General features: G+C 40.3%; 1 protein-coding gene across 1 annotated transcript in view; it reads left to right on the top strand.

Annotated features, from left to right (window-relative positions):
• CLSTN2 (calsyntenin 2) overlaps positions 1-14,799 on the top strand; it is an 827,610-nt gene that overhangs the window by 522,090 nt on the left and 290,721 nt on the right. The window contains exon 3 of the mRNA XM_063442469.1: positions 1,851-2,046. Within this exon, the coding sequence (XP_063298539.1) occupies positions 1,851-2,046 (196 nt within the window). The remainder of the gene's footprint in view (positions 1-1,850; positions 2,047-14,799) is intronic.

The following is a 14,799-nucleotide window of genomic DNA, read 5'->3' as shown; positions in this document are numbered from 1 at the left end:
ATGAAAGTCTGTAATACTAGTTACATCCTGTGTCTGAAAGACGTTTGAATAAAGACGTTATAATATTCATATCACAACAACAAGATTCTACAACACATCTGATAATTTAAAGTTAATTAAATATTTTTCAGTAATCTATGCTTATAATATCCATAACTATTTATATGATTATAAATATCCATTGAAGTGCATGTCTTATGATATGCAAAAAATAAGTAGAAATCAGCAACTCTGCATCCACGTATCTGTATTTATTACTTCCAAAAATGGATCCAGCAACATTTCAGCATTATAAGATCTTTATCATGGCTTCTGACTTGGTGTCACAATTCTGCATTCTGCATCTTTCAGGTGAGGTTCTTCTCATAGGGGCAGCAAGAATGTAAATTGAGTGTAGTGGTGCAAAGCAGCAACTAAATCCTAATGAATCAAGGACAAGAATAATGGGTCCAAATTATTTCTTCCCCAGGTTAACAAAAATGCTAAAATTAACCTAATGAGGGAAGGGTGTTTACTGTTTTTCAGAATGTAAATATGTTAATGAGACAGTAAGAACATTCACATTGCAATTCATACAATTGCACAACGGAACTGGCTTCTTTTAGTGGCAGAGGGAAATTATACATAATGGGTGTGTAAATGATAGGGCAAGTGGTCAAGAACAGAGTCACTGCATATTACAATTACATTACACTTACACTCCACACTCAAGTACAGAGACAGAGACACTCCAAAAACAAACAAAAAAACATGTATTCACATTATACACAAAAACACATGTAAGATTTCTCTACAATAATGCACATTCAAAACCACATTTAATCACACTGCCAATGCACAAATAAGAAAATTATGCACTCACATTGATATTTCCAACACTGGGAAAAAAAATCCACTCACGCTTCCATTGACACTCACGGGAGCTTATGTACTTTCACTGAGACTGTATGCAAAAAAAAAAAAAAAAACTCTTTTGGAACTGCACACAGTCTGGTGTGCACTGACTCTGACACTCCATGTTAAAAAAGCTTACATACACTTTGGGGATATAGCTATTATGGGTGTGACGTGGTATAAAGAGAGATTAAAGCTGCAGGGTATGAATGTGAGCCTGTTAAAATGTTCATGGGACTGTATTTGGTCAAAATCATATTGTGGGGATGTAATTATTTATATCGCTAAATGGTAATTGAAGAATTTGTTGTATTAAATGATGGGATATGTGAATCTGTTTTAATATATATTTGCCTTGGTGCGAATGAGTGAAATATGCAGTTAAACTTTAACCACAAATTAGCAGTTTTTTTGAAAATAAAAAGCACAAAATAGTTAAATTTGTAGTATTACATTTTTACCAATTTACACACATCCCTCATTTTAAAAAGCAGGACTCAAAGTAGAGAAAGAGACCCATTCTTCAAAAAAATCTTGCCCTTCAGGCACAAACCACAAACACAAAAATACACAGTTGCCTTCACAATGGAACAAACACACCAACACAAACATGTATTTGCATATACATAGATTTACACACTACAACATGTTAAATGCTAACATTAAAACACAACAGACAGAAATCCATACATTCAGCCATTGTATATGAAAATATTTAAACTCAGTTTTGTGCCTGCAACATCATGTTTACAACTGAAATCAGGCTGGTGGGATGAAGTGACTTGAGAGTTTACTTACAGATGTAGAACAGTATATGTTTTTTTTTTTTAAAATGACTTTCCAATGACCCTGCTGTTTATAGTGTTATAAATGTTTGCCGATTTAAATCTCATATTGTTTTGCCTCACATATTAAGATTTGTAAAGATCTCTAAACATATGCTGTTATTTGCACAGGAGAGATCTGCGCATTCAAAATCCATGGTCAAGATACTCCTTTTGAGGCCATAGTATTGAACAAGACATCTGGTGAAGGCCGTCTAAAAGCAAAAGGATCAATTGATTGTGAACTTCAGAAAGAATATACCTTTATTATTCAAGCGTATGACTGTGGAGCAGGTCCAAGTGGTGCAAACTGGAAGAAATCTCATAAGTACGTGGTTTTCCTTCGTTTTTTTTTTTTTCTATCTGCTACCATATGTGAATCTCTAAGTTATGCTGAAGGGAACTATTTATCTTTATCAGTTGCTAATTCATATGCTCTTAAAGATATAACTCAGCTAATTAAGAACATGGAAATGGATGGTTTGTACCAGAAGCTCCTGTTTGGCAGGTGACATCTCACAACGCCAAAATGATGGGGGGATGCTTTTAGCTTGACTGTAGCCTTGTTTTAGATCAGACGCAAACAGTCAGACATACAGATATACACGATAAATGCAGATATGTGTACAAAGACATACACACATACACTCACAGTAAGATACTTACATACAGGCAAAAACCTGTAAAGACTTGCACAAACACATAATGACACAATTACAGATGCATACATGAAGGCACAGAAACATAGCGTCAGTCACAAACACAGATGTACACATATATACAAACATAATTACATACATAGATACATGTAGGATACATTGAGAGGGAAACTTTTCCTGCACAAAGAAAAAGAGAATAAGAAGGCTTGGTGCAGGTGGGAGATGACAAGCCATCCCATCCCCCTGCAAATTCCAGAGACCTCCTCCACAGTTCGAATTCCGCCCTCCACAGCTCCACATTCCCCCTTCCATTGCTCCCATACACATTACCCCCCCCCCCTCCCCCAGAATCCCACTTGTGTCCTTCATAAACCATCCTACATTGCTTCCCATAGTTTTGGGATAACCTTAACCATAAAGATCTTAAGTCCTAGTGCTCCACTGTAAAGCGCAGAGCAATAGTAACTTTACTTGCAGGACACTGAACAGCAGGACCATTCTGATTCCGAAGGAGGGGGAGTTCAGATGATTACCAAAGGTTGAGGAGAAACAGATTTTGTCAGGAAGCAGAGTTTGTCAGAATATCATTCTGCTTCGTGAGTTTCAGCCAGGACCAGAATCAGCACATTAATCGAGACACAGGGAATATGATAGGTCTTTCCTGTCCCATCTCTATTATTTCACTGCTCTGGCTAAACTGGCTTATTCTTTAAGTAGGCTTAGCAAAGAGTAGTGTAGGCAATACGATTCTGGGCTAAGAGGGCCCCACATTAAAGGCAATGACTTATAGAGGCCCCGACACGTGGTCAAGACCTTAGCTTTCTGGATGCATTGCACGTTACCTTTTATGTTATTATATACCACTTTAGACTCATTGCTTGTTTTAAATGGTTTCCTTAGCATGTCTATTTCCAATTTCTAACTTGGTTTGTCTCACTTGTGGTATGTTTTGTTTCTTCATTGCAATGGAATATTTATCTTGCTTTCCCTTTACACAGAAAAAGGTAATATTTCATTTTAAAGAGGAAACGGATACTTCCTGGTAATTTATGCCACTAAAAAATATAATCTGTAACTTTTGTTGAGCTTTTATATGAAATGCTCTTTTTATGTAAATGTTTTTATTAAGCATGTAGCAAATCGTATCATGCTCCAGTACAGTTTAGGTAAACGTAAGGCTTAAATTGCAAATGCAAATGTAGACAAACAATAGAATCATTTCTTTGTTCTTTACATAGTTGAATGGAAATCAAAATTTTCAACCCATGGATGTCTGGATTTGGAGTCACACTCAAAATGAAAGTGGAAAAACACACTACAGGCTGATCCAACTTTGATGTAATGTCCTTAGAACAACTATTATTGCAGTATGCTTTCTCTGGACTTTGATTTCCAGGTCCTGATATGCATTTTAGCAATCTGAGCTTCAATTTAAATTTTCAGATTCAGATTTCAGCTGTTTTGAGATTGTTAAATATCCTGAACGAGGTCTTTTTTTTTTCTTTTGTCTGAATGGCCTCCTTAAGGACCAAATTATTTTGCCCCATTTAGTGTGTGACCAACCCTGTGAATTAATCAACACTGGAGGCAATTCAAACAACCTCTAGCCTTTGTGACTTCATTGCCAACTAATGTGTCCATGTGGAGAGAAAATGCATTTAATAGTAATTTGCAGATGTTGACTGGTATCCCTCTTTTTTGACCAGTTTTAGTACCACACACTCGATACTGCTGAAGGCATAATAAAAACACATCAAAGTGTTAACCTAAACTGTGAATTGCTGAGTGATTGACAGCAAATTTCAAATTTTAGTCCAAAATAGCGAAGATGAGTAAATAGCTGATTTGAGGAATGTTTTCAGTTTTCCATTTTTAGCCTGAAATCTGAACTATGAATCGTTAGTTTCTAAAAAATTGTGTGTGACGAAGTGCACTTCACCACTTGGTCCTGGAGAGGTCTGCTTGCCAGCCTTCTACCCTACAACTATGGCCCCTGGGAGATTGTACCCGTTTAAGCCAGCATGTGGGCTTACTTTTATTGTATGGTACTGGCCCTTTAAAAACAGTGTATGGACATATTGAAACTTTTTGGACACTTTTTCTTCCCCTTTGAATCCCTGGGAAGGTGTGGTTCTTCCCCTCCCCCAGCTCCATTATTCTCCAGCAGGGCGTTGTCCCAGGGACACTGCCAGACCAGTGGGAACTGGTTTGGGCAGGAAAAGCCATGCTTGCAAGTGTTAACAAAGGACTTCGACCTAACTTTTAAACCCCTGAACCTATTCAAGTGAATTTTTGATATGTTTGTCCCCAAGTTATACTGGTTAAAATACGTTATATGGTTAATATACGTTTTATGTATGTATGATGTAAACTCACAAAGTTATAAAAATGTATAAAAAGTGTAACTTTTCAGCTTGGAGATAATTGAGTAGATACAGTAATTGACTCAATTATCTCCTAAGCAGAGGGGAGGAATATGATGGGTGTGTTTCTATTGTTCCATTGTGTCTGATTGGCTGCTGCACTTGCATTGTATGTGTTGTAATGTGTTTATTGGTTGTTCTGAAAAACCCTGTGGGTGGTACTATGTGTGGAAAACCTGCATAAAAGTAGGCCCTTTGGTGCCAAGTAATACAGTTCTTCTTCACCCACAATCTAGAGTCTTGTCTCTTATTGGGGGTAACCGGCTATATCACTACAAGGGATTGCTATGCTCTGCATGCTCCCTTGAATATTCACTTCTAAGCTCTTGTAAGAGCTTGTTCCTGGTTTGCTCTCTGAAGGAGTCTATGGTGGTTATGGTGTCTGCTGGAGTGCTTGGAGCCCTCAGGAAGCGCTAGGAGCATCCTTCAACGGAGGTACCCAGTCGGGGTGCCAGGTGATCTGTTACATTGTGGCTTAGCAAATAACCCTGAATGATATGCAAGTGACTTTGCTGACACTTAGACAGCATTAGTCAAGTTTGAAAATGCTCTGATCATTTTCTTAATTCACTTTTATGATTAACATTTTACTACAGAACAAACCTGTACATTGCTTATTGTAACACAACTTTTCACACCGTAATACACTTAGGATAACAAAAAAAAGTATTATTGTTTAAGTGGTGCTTGATAACTCATTGCTTTTAATATACATAATAAAATGGGTTAAGTGAGCCTTGAAAGAAATGTTTTACAGGAACCAATTAATTACTACACAGTTTACAACAGCTAAAGTGGGAAACACGGAACAGAATAATCCATACAAAGGTCAATCATTCGGTGAAAGCATGCATGTACCCTATCAATACTTTGTAGTTTGTTTAATTGGAGGTACAATTTAATACAAGAGGGGAGAGCAACTTGTTGGTAAGAATTATGTTTTACTTCGCTCTAGCACACTGGAAATTGAGCAAAAACATGAATTACACACAATTGATTAAACAGTCACAGACTACATCTGACTTAGGAACATTGTACAAATTAAGAAAACATATAAACTCACTAGAACATTTAAATATGGTGGCATCAGCCTGAGTTCATATAGTGATATATATATATATATATATATATATATATATATACTGCTCTTAAAAATAAAGGGAACACAAAAATAACACATCCTAGATTTGAATGAATTTAATATTCTTCTGAAATACTTTGTTCTTTACATAGTTGAATGGAAATCAAAATTTTCAACCCATGGAGGTCTGGATTTGGAGTCACACTCAAAATGAAAGTGGAAAAACACACTACAGGCTGATCCAACTTTGATGTAATGTCCTTAAAACAAGTCAAAATGAGGCTCAGTAGTGTGTGTGGCCTCCATGTGCCTGTATGACCTCCCTTCAACGCCTGTGCATACTCCTGATGAGGTGGCAGATGGTCTCCTGAGGGATCTCCTCCCAGACCTGAACTAAAGCATCTGCCAACTCCTGGACAGTATGTGGTGCAACGTGACGTTGGTGGATGGAGCGAGACATGATGTCCCAGATGTGCTCAATTGGATTTAGGTCTGGGGAACTGGCGGGCCAGTCCATAGCATCAATGCCTTTGTCTTGCAGGAATTGCTGACACATTCCAGCCACATGAGGTCTAGCATTGTCTTGCATTAGGAGGAACCCAGGGCCAACTGTACCAGCATATGGTCTCACAAGGAGTCTGAGGATCTCATCTCTGTACCTAATGGCAGGCAGGTTACCTCTGGCGAGCACATGGAGGGCTGTGCGGCCCCCCAAATAAATGCCACCCCATACCATTACTGACCCACCACCAAACCGGTCATACTGGAGGATGTTGCAGGCAGCAGAACGTTCTCCATGGCGTCTCCAGACTCTGTCACGTCTGTCACATGTGCTCAGTGTGGCGAAACCAACCTCGCCACTGGGCCCTGGAGAAGCCTGTTTGCTAGCCTCCTACCTACTGACTATGGCCCCTGGGTTATTTGGGGCATATTGTACTGTATATTGCTGCTACTGGCCCTTTTAACAGCATCTATGGACATATTGGGACTTTTGGGACTACTGTCCCTTTAAGACTGTGAAGCATATTCAAGTGTACTGCCTGTAATATTATATATGTATTTATAGATGTGTTAAGTTTATCCTGGGTGATTTGTATGCAGCATTCTGATTGTTCGGTAGAATCACTCCATTCAGTATATTGAGTGAAACTACCGAACAACCAGACCACCCAGGAATGAGTGTGCCTCCAATTACCGTTTGCAACAATGTTGCAAACGGGTAATTGGCAATCATGTAATGTGTTCTGTGTCCTCTGGGTGGCCGCCATTCAGGAAACAAACACGTGGCGGCGGCCATCTTAAACTACCGAACAGCGGTGTTTTGCCGTCGAGTGTCTGGAACTAAAATCGGACACTTGACTAGGCAAACACCGCTGAGACTGTACCCAAGCACGTACCATTCTGCAACTGATACAACGTTGCAATTAACATTTAGCCATTACTATTTCTGTATCATCACTTTGTCCAGTTTACAGCTTGGCAATCTTTTATACCCTGTTAATGTTGATTGGTCAGTAATCTATCGGACTTGCACCACATCATCATCACCATATATCTTTATCAATATATGGTCACTATCCAGGTTCCTCTAATGTATGAATTCTTCATACTAGCTGTTTGGGTTCCCACTACATCTCATCCAGCATGGTAGGAGTTAACCGGACCCAACTTTGGTTGCCCCTCCCACCGACCAATCAGGACGCAAGGCGCCCTATTTAAAATCGGACACACGAGATCTCTACTCACCCCTTGAAAAGCCGCTCACAGGCGAAACGCGCGTCGGGGCTTTCGTTTTGTGTAAACTACTTTGGACAAGCCGTAGTAAATCTATTGAGCCAGACTAATTGAGCTGTACTTTAGTAATCTTTAGAAGTCTAGAGTTACCTTTAGTAATCTCCGCAGTATATACTAGCGGGTCTTCAGACTCTGAACTATAGAAGAGAAGTTATTTAACTCGTGCAAAGCATTTTGACTAGCGCTGACAAATCTGTGTAAACATACCGAACTAGACCAGTTCATCAAGATTCTTAGTTATCTGCTGGGGAACTAACCAGACAAAGTTTATTTAAATCTGAGTACCTGTTGCAATCCTTAGTAATCTTGACAGTATGTACCAGTGAGTCTCCAGACCCTCATTTACTGCGGAGCTCTGTTCCGTGTAGCTGCATTTGACAAGCTGCACCTATTCCACCGAGCCAGACTAATTGACCTGATCTTTAGAAAGCTCTAGGAATCTGTAGTTACTTTGAGCTATCTCTGCAGTATTGACTAGCGGGGTTTTTTTGACTCTAATCTATCAAAGAGAAGGTATTTAGCCCGAGCTAAGCATTTCACTAGCGGCCTCTTACAGTTAGATGATGACAAGCTGTGTATTTTGACTGTGTCAGACCAGCTGATCAGAATCTTAGTAACCTGCCGGGGTGCTAGCCGGACTATCTAACTTGAACTTCAGTAATCTGTTTAAAACCTCAATAATCTTTGCAGAATATACCAGTGAGTATTTAGACCCTCATTTATTGCGGACCTGCGATCTAGCAGGAGTTAGTACTATGGTATTATACTAACTGATTTCCAGAGACAGACGTCTCGTTCAGCTCTCCCTATTTGTATGTTTTGGGGACATCTATGCTCTTATACTACGTGTCCACATCACCAGATGTTGTTAGGCAGAGGCAGGGACCTCTAGCCAACCAAGTTACACCATTAAAAGGCAGTACAGGCCAGTCCAGAGTATTAACATGATCTGTCTGTTCTGGACAATTTATGAGGTCCAGACCTGATATTTATCAGAATATCTTACCCCCTTTCGGGACTTAGACAGTAAACTCACCCTATTATATCTCTGGCGTTACCTGTCTGACTTTCTATTTGTATATATATTTTTCATTTTTCTGTGACCCTACTACTATCTTTGTACTGACTGCTGCACGGTATTCTGATATTCTCCAGGGAGTCTCCCTGCACGAATCACTGCCAGCACTCTGTACGTCTCTCATATCAAACTCAGACACTCTGCTCAGACGACTCTGTGTCACTGATACATAGAGACTAGTTATTATTTCTCAGCATAACCATACAGTATAAGTCTGCACATGCAGTCTGAGAAACTTATTATCCCAGTAGGGACACATACGTTTATTAACGTTTTCTTTCTCTCTTTCTTTTATGTTATGTCCGTCTAGAGCTCGATATCTCTCCAGCTCTTAATATATTGAGAATTCATTAAAAAACCTATCTTTTTATATTGATAATTCATTAAAAGTTACATTTTATTTAAGGTCACTGGACAGTCCAGTTCTTTGTTTTTTCATTCAGTTCTATGGGTTAACCCCTTCATTCACTGTCCAGCTACTCTATTTAGCAGCTTCATCCTACCTTCTACGTTGATTAACTCTAGGGTTTTAATACCCACTTCTTTCAGAAGCTCAATTTATCAAATTGATTTCACTAGTGCCACCTCCGAATGACTGATCTTTTAGACAAACTATTAGATCCCAATTTGGGTCAGGAAGAAATAATTAATGTTTTTTCCACCAATCCACTATCTCAATCCTCTAGCATCCACAATGACATCAATCAGGCTTTTTTCAATATCCAGAAATCATACCAACAACAAATTCGGTCGTTCTGGGAAATAACTAGCCTTAAACAATACATTGAACAAAAATTGGTTCCTAGAGGACTACGTCCAGAAGTCCTTCTGCCTGACAAGGTACAATCTGAGGACCAACTCAAAGAGTGGAACTCCATTTTGCTGGATTGCTCCTACCGCTTAATGGGCTTTCTCATCAAATTGGAAACCTCCAACTTTGAAAATATTAACCTCAAACTAACTAATGAAATTAGTCAAATTAAGGAGTTTAAAACTGAGAATTTGTACCCACAGATGGAAACCAAATTACAACAAAATATAGATAACTTCAAACACCATCTGAAAGTTAAAAAACACACAAAATTCCAACGTGACTTTCACGATTTTAAAGAGGGACAAATCTTCAGGCGAAGATCCAAAAATCGTAGAAGTAATAACACTAATTCTAACTCCATCTCTTCTGGGGAAACCTCCTGGTCTGACACTGACAGTGCCCCCTATAAACCACAAAGGGGTAAATTCAGGAACACTAGCAGAGATAGAAACAAAGCATCCTCTGCTACAGCCACAGCCCCTAAGAGTATTCTTAAGGAGTCAGACAAGATAGTGTCTTTCCTCGATATTCCCATCTCCGTTGACACTAACAACCCTCCCCAATCTGTACCCCAATCAGTTCCTTTTTTAGAACAAGGCCCCTATCATCACCAAAGGGGGAGACTTCGGGACAGGGACAGGTGGGGATACAAACAGAATCGGACAAAGAGTTAAATCCAAACAGGATTATAAACCTCTCAGATTTTATTCTGTTACCCAGACACATCTCTCTCCTTAACAAAGGCCTCTCATTTGTACCTACTCCCCAATGCAATACCTTTGACTGGACGAAGGACATTAATCTATTTGGTAGAAAAATTGCACTTAATATTATTCATACTAAAAAAGACACACAAACAGCTAATGACCTTGGGCTGACGTTAGAGGATTTTCGCTTGGCACAGAATCTAACCGATCTCTTGGAGGAACAAAATCCTAACAAACCACTGACTGACTTCAAGCCAGAAAGCTGGTATACTCCAAACTTTAAGGAATTACCACATGTTGACTTATTTGTTCAAATGTCAACCAGCGAATTCGAAAAATCAGACATCCCCACACCACCCAAGAACTTGACCGCAATGGAATTCAAGGGCTTAAAAGAGTTAAAACAATCCACCAATACCATCATTAAACCGGCCGATAAAGGGGGTAACATTGTTCTCCTTAACCGTGATAAATACATTGAAATATGTATGACACATCTGAACGATAAGGAATGTTACCAATCCTTACCAAGCGATCCGACGACTAAATTTGTGAAGGAACTGGAGACTATACTAACAGAAGCTGAATCGTTACAGATTATTACTCCTCAAGAATGCAAATATCTCCTACCACATAAAAACCCTACTGTAACGGTATGCGGTATAACCGTCCACGACATCCGTTGGTATCTTCAGGAAATCCACAGTCAGAGTAGAAAACAAGGCAATATTCCCAATCCTCCCAATAACCGGACGAAACACAGTTTGGGAGTCAACTAACTCGGTTTATTCACAAGCAGCGTATTTATACAGTTCCCCATGCAAGGGGTTTCCACACAGATCATCCAGGGGATTTCTCCCAACATGCATTGTGACTTTCCCAACCGGCATTGCGACACGAGAGGGATACTCCCACTAAAATGGACGATTAAGTGGATTATCCCCTCGTGTAGCAAAACCGACAATTGACTCAAAAATCCATAATTCACATAATATTCGGTACTTTGGAATAATCGAACGTTCGGTAGATAGCTGGGGTCGGAGCGCACACTTTGTGAGAATACCGCTCTGATCCCAGCTGAATTGACCGAACGCCGCACATAATACATTTAAACATGAAAGTTGGTTTAAAAGTACCGAATAAATACGGGACATATAATGTACCGAACGCGGAACTCCCGAACGCTCTGGAAACCCAGCGGGGCTCGGATCATCGAGTAGCCGTTTTCAAGTCCAGGCTCTCGACGACCGAACACCGCTGCAGAGACAAAGGATCCAAGATGGCCGACCGCCGCATGGTCGGTAGTGGATCGACGGCCACCTAGGAGAGCCCTTAGTTACCGATTGCAACAATGTTGCAATCGGTTACTTGGTACCACACGACTTGGGAGTGTGTGGTCGACCTGGGGAGCCCGTATTCGTACGGCGAATGGCCAGGATAGCCGTGTTTTCGTCGTATGAATGCTGGTACGCTGGCAGCGTACGGCTGCCAGCGTGCGAACGGCCATAGCACAATACATACACATTTAACGGAACACATCATACAGTCAGCCTACGGACAACCTATACTGCATATAGTCCAGAAGTGGCTAGATTTGCCACACCTACCATAGCAACTTTTTACTGTCTGCCCAAAATCCACAAAAACCCGCTAAATCCACCTGGCAGACCTATAGTCTCGGGCAACAATTGCTTAACCGAAAGATCCAGTAGATTCATTGATAAAATTCTACGACCCATGGTGATCACTCTACCATCGTATTTACAGGACACCAAGTCTACTCTTTTAACCCTGGAGGGCCTACAGGTTCCCCCCTACACTCTTCTGGCAAGTCTAGATGTAGTCTCCCTATATTCCAACATCCCCCATGACAAAGGGATCTTTGCTTGTGAATTTTTTCTGAACCAGTCTAGCATCGATCCCTCAAAGAAGAACTTTATACTCAATCTGTTGAAGTTTGTTCTGATGCATAATTACTTCATGTTTAACGGCAGGTACTATTTACAATTGACCGGCACTGCCATGGGTACGGCTTGTGCCCCCACATATGCCAATTTGTTCTTGGGTTGGTGGGAGCAGCATGTCATCAATTCCTCACTATATCACCCTTACCATGGATATATTTTGAAATGGTACAGATATATTGATGACATGCTGCTCCTCTGGACCGGCTCCTGTGTGGCTTTTGAAGAATTCGTTAATGTACTCAATACGAATGACATCAACCTCAAACTCACCTCAGTCATTGATGTACATGAGCTAATCTTTTTGGATTTGAGAATTATATTACTTGACGATGGAACCATACAAACTGAGCTATATAGGAAATCAACTGCAACTAATAGCCTCCTACACTGGGACAGCCATCACCCTTACAGTCTGAGGGCATCTATCCCTTATAGCCAGTACCTCCGTGCTAGAAGGAACTGCTCCGAGGATGACTCCTTTTATCAAGAATGCCAACTATTAAGAACACGCTTCAAGACATTGGGCTATCCCAATAGGGTCCTGAAGAAGGCATTCCAACGCGCAAGCCAAACTGACAGACTGACCAGCCTTAGGTCAACTCGCTCTAAAACCTCTGACTCTACTCCAAGATGTATTGCGACCTTTGATAGCGGATGGGCCACTATGTCCAATATATTATCCAAGAACTGGCCCATTTTACGCCATAACCCTATACTTAACAAACTACTACCAGATCATCCAGAACTGACTGCCCGAAGAGCAGTTAATTTACAGGACATGCTTGTCCATAGTCACCTGGCATCCCCTCAGGCCACTCCTAACTGGCTCACCCAAACCAAAGGGACATACAGGTGCGGACACTGCAAAGCATGCAAATACATTTTACCATCTAAACTAACTCAGTCTAACTGTTCCAAAATCACAGTTCACACCAATGCCCTTATAAATTGTAGCACCACCAATATCATCTATTTGATAACTTGTGACTGTGGGCTACAATATATTGGTAAGACCTACCAACAGTTTAGACGCAGAATCCTGCAACACATCGGCTCCATCAAAAACAACATTACCCCTACCCCTATTGCCAGACACATCCAGAATTTTCATCATGGCAACGTAGATTGCTTGAAATTTCAAGCAATCGAAAAGCTTCTTCCTCACCCGAGAAAAGGTAATTTAAATCGACTTTTATTACAAAAGGAGTCACAATGGATCTTCAAATTCAAAACACTGACCCCTAGTGGCTTGAATGAAGAATACAATTACACCCCCTTCATTCATAAATAATGTCAGTTCATTCACTGATGGCACATCTTTTTACAGGGACTACCCCTTACCATTTATAATTCTATTTGACCTTGTAGCAATTGGGTATTTTACCCCCCATTTCTCTCTAATTCCTATTACTTTTTAGTAAACCTTTATGGAACCTTCATATTTACCCTTATTTGCCATACAGGGTTCTGAAACGATATATTGTATAGAATACCCTTACAATTGACTAATTATGGCTTGAGCAACTACTTTCATTCCGGAAAAGAACAATCTTCAAGCCAGCCTGTACCATGCAGGATTATCATCCTTATGGTCAGCATTCACTATGAATCTGGACATCGCAGAAAAGTATGTGCTACTCTACCCTGTACACTAAACTTAGCTACTGCCTTGCACTACTCAGCAGGCTTACCGTGCTATCAATTTTACAGCACTGTACCCAAGCACGTACCATTCTGCAACTGATACAACGTTGCAATTAACATTTAGCCATTACTATTTCTGTATCATCACTTTGTCCAGTTTACAGCTTGGCAATCTTTTATACCCTGTTAATGTTGATTGGTCAGTAATCTATCGGACTTGCACCACATCATCATCACCATATATCTTTATCAATATATGGTCACTATCCAGGTTCCTCTAATGTATGAATTCTTCATACTAGCTGTTTGGGTTCCCACTACATCTCATCCAGCATGGTAGGAGTTAACCGGACCCAACTTTGGTTGCCCCTCCCACAGACCAATCAGGACGCAAGGCGCCCTATTTAAAATCGGACACACGAGATCTCTACTCACCCCTTGAAAAGCCGCTCACAGGCGAAACGCGCGTCGGGGCTTTCGTTTTGTGTAAACTACTTTGGACAAGCCGTAGTAAATCTATTGAGCCAGACTAATTGAGCTGTACTTTAGTAATCTTTAGAAGTCTAGAGTTACCTTTAGTAATCTCCGCAGTATATACTAGCGGGTCTTCAGACTCTGAACTATAGAAGAGAAGTTATTTAACTCGTGCAAAGCATTTTGACTAGCGCTGACAAATCTGTGTAAACATACCGAACTAGACCAGTTCATCAAGATTCTTAGTTATCTGCTGGGGGACTAACCAGACAAAGTTTATTTAAATCTGAGTACCTGTTGCAATCCTTAGTAATCTTGACAGTATGTACCAGTGAGTCTCCAGACCCTCATTTACTGCGGAGCTCTGTTCCGTGTAGCTGCATTTGACAAGCTGCACCTATTCCACCGAGCCAGACTAATTGACCTGATCTTTAGAAAGC

Source organism: Pelobates fuscus, chromosome 2 (assembly GCF_036172605.1).
Source record: "Pelobates fuscus isolate aPelFus1 chromosome 2, aPelFus1.pri, whole genome shotgun sequence".
NCBI lineage: Eukaryota > Metazoa > Chordata > Amphibia > Anura > Pelobatidae > Pelobates > Pelobates fuscus.
Note: the sequence above shows the minus strand (reverse complement) of the source record. Positions and strands in the feature narration are given on the sequence as shown.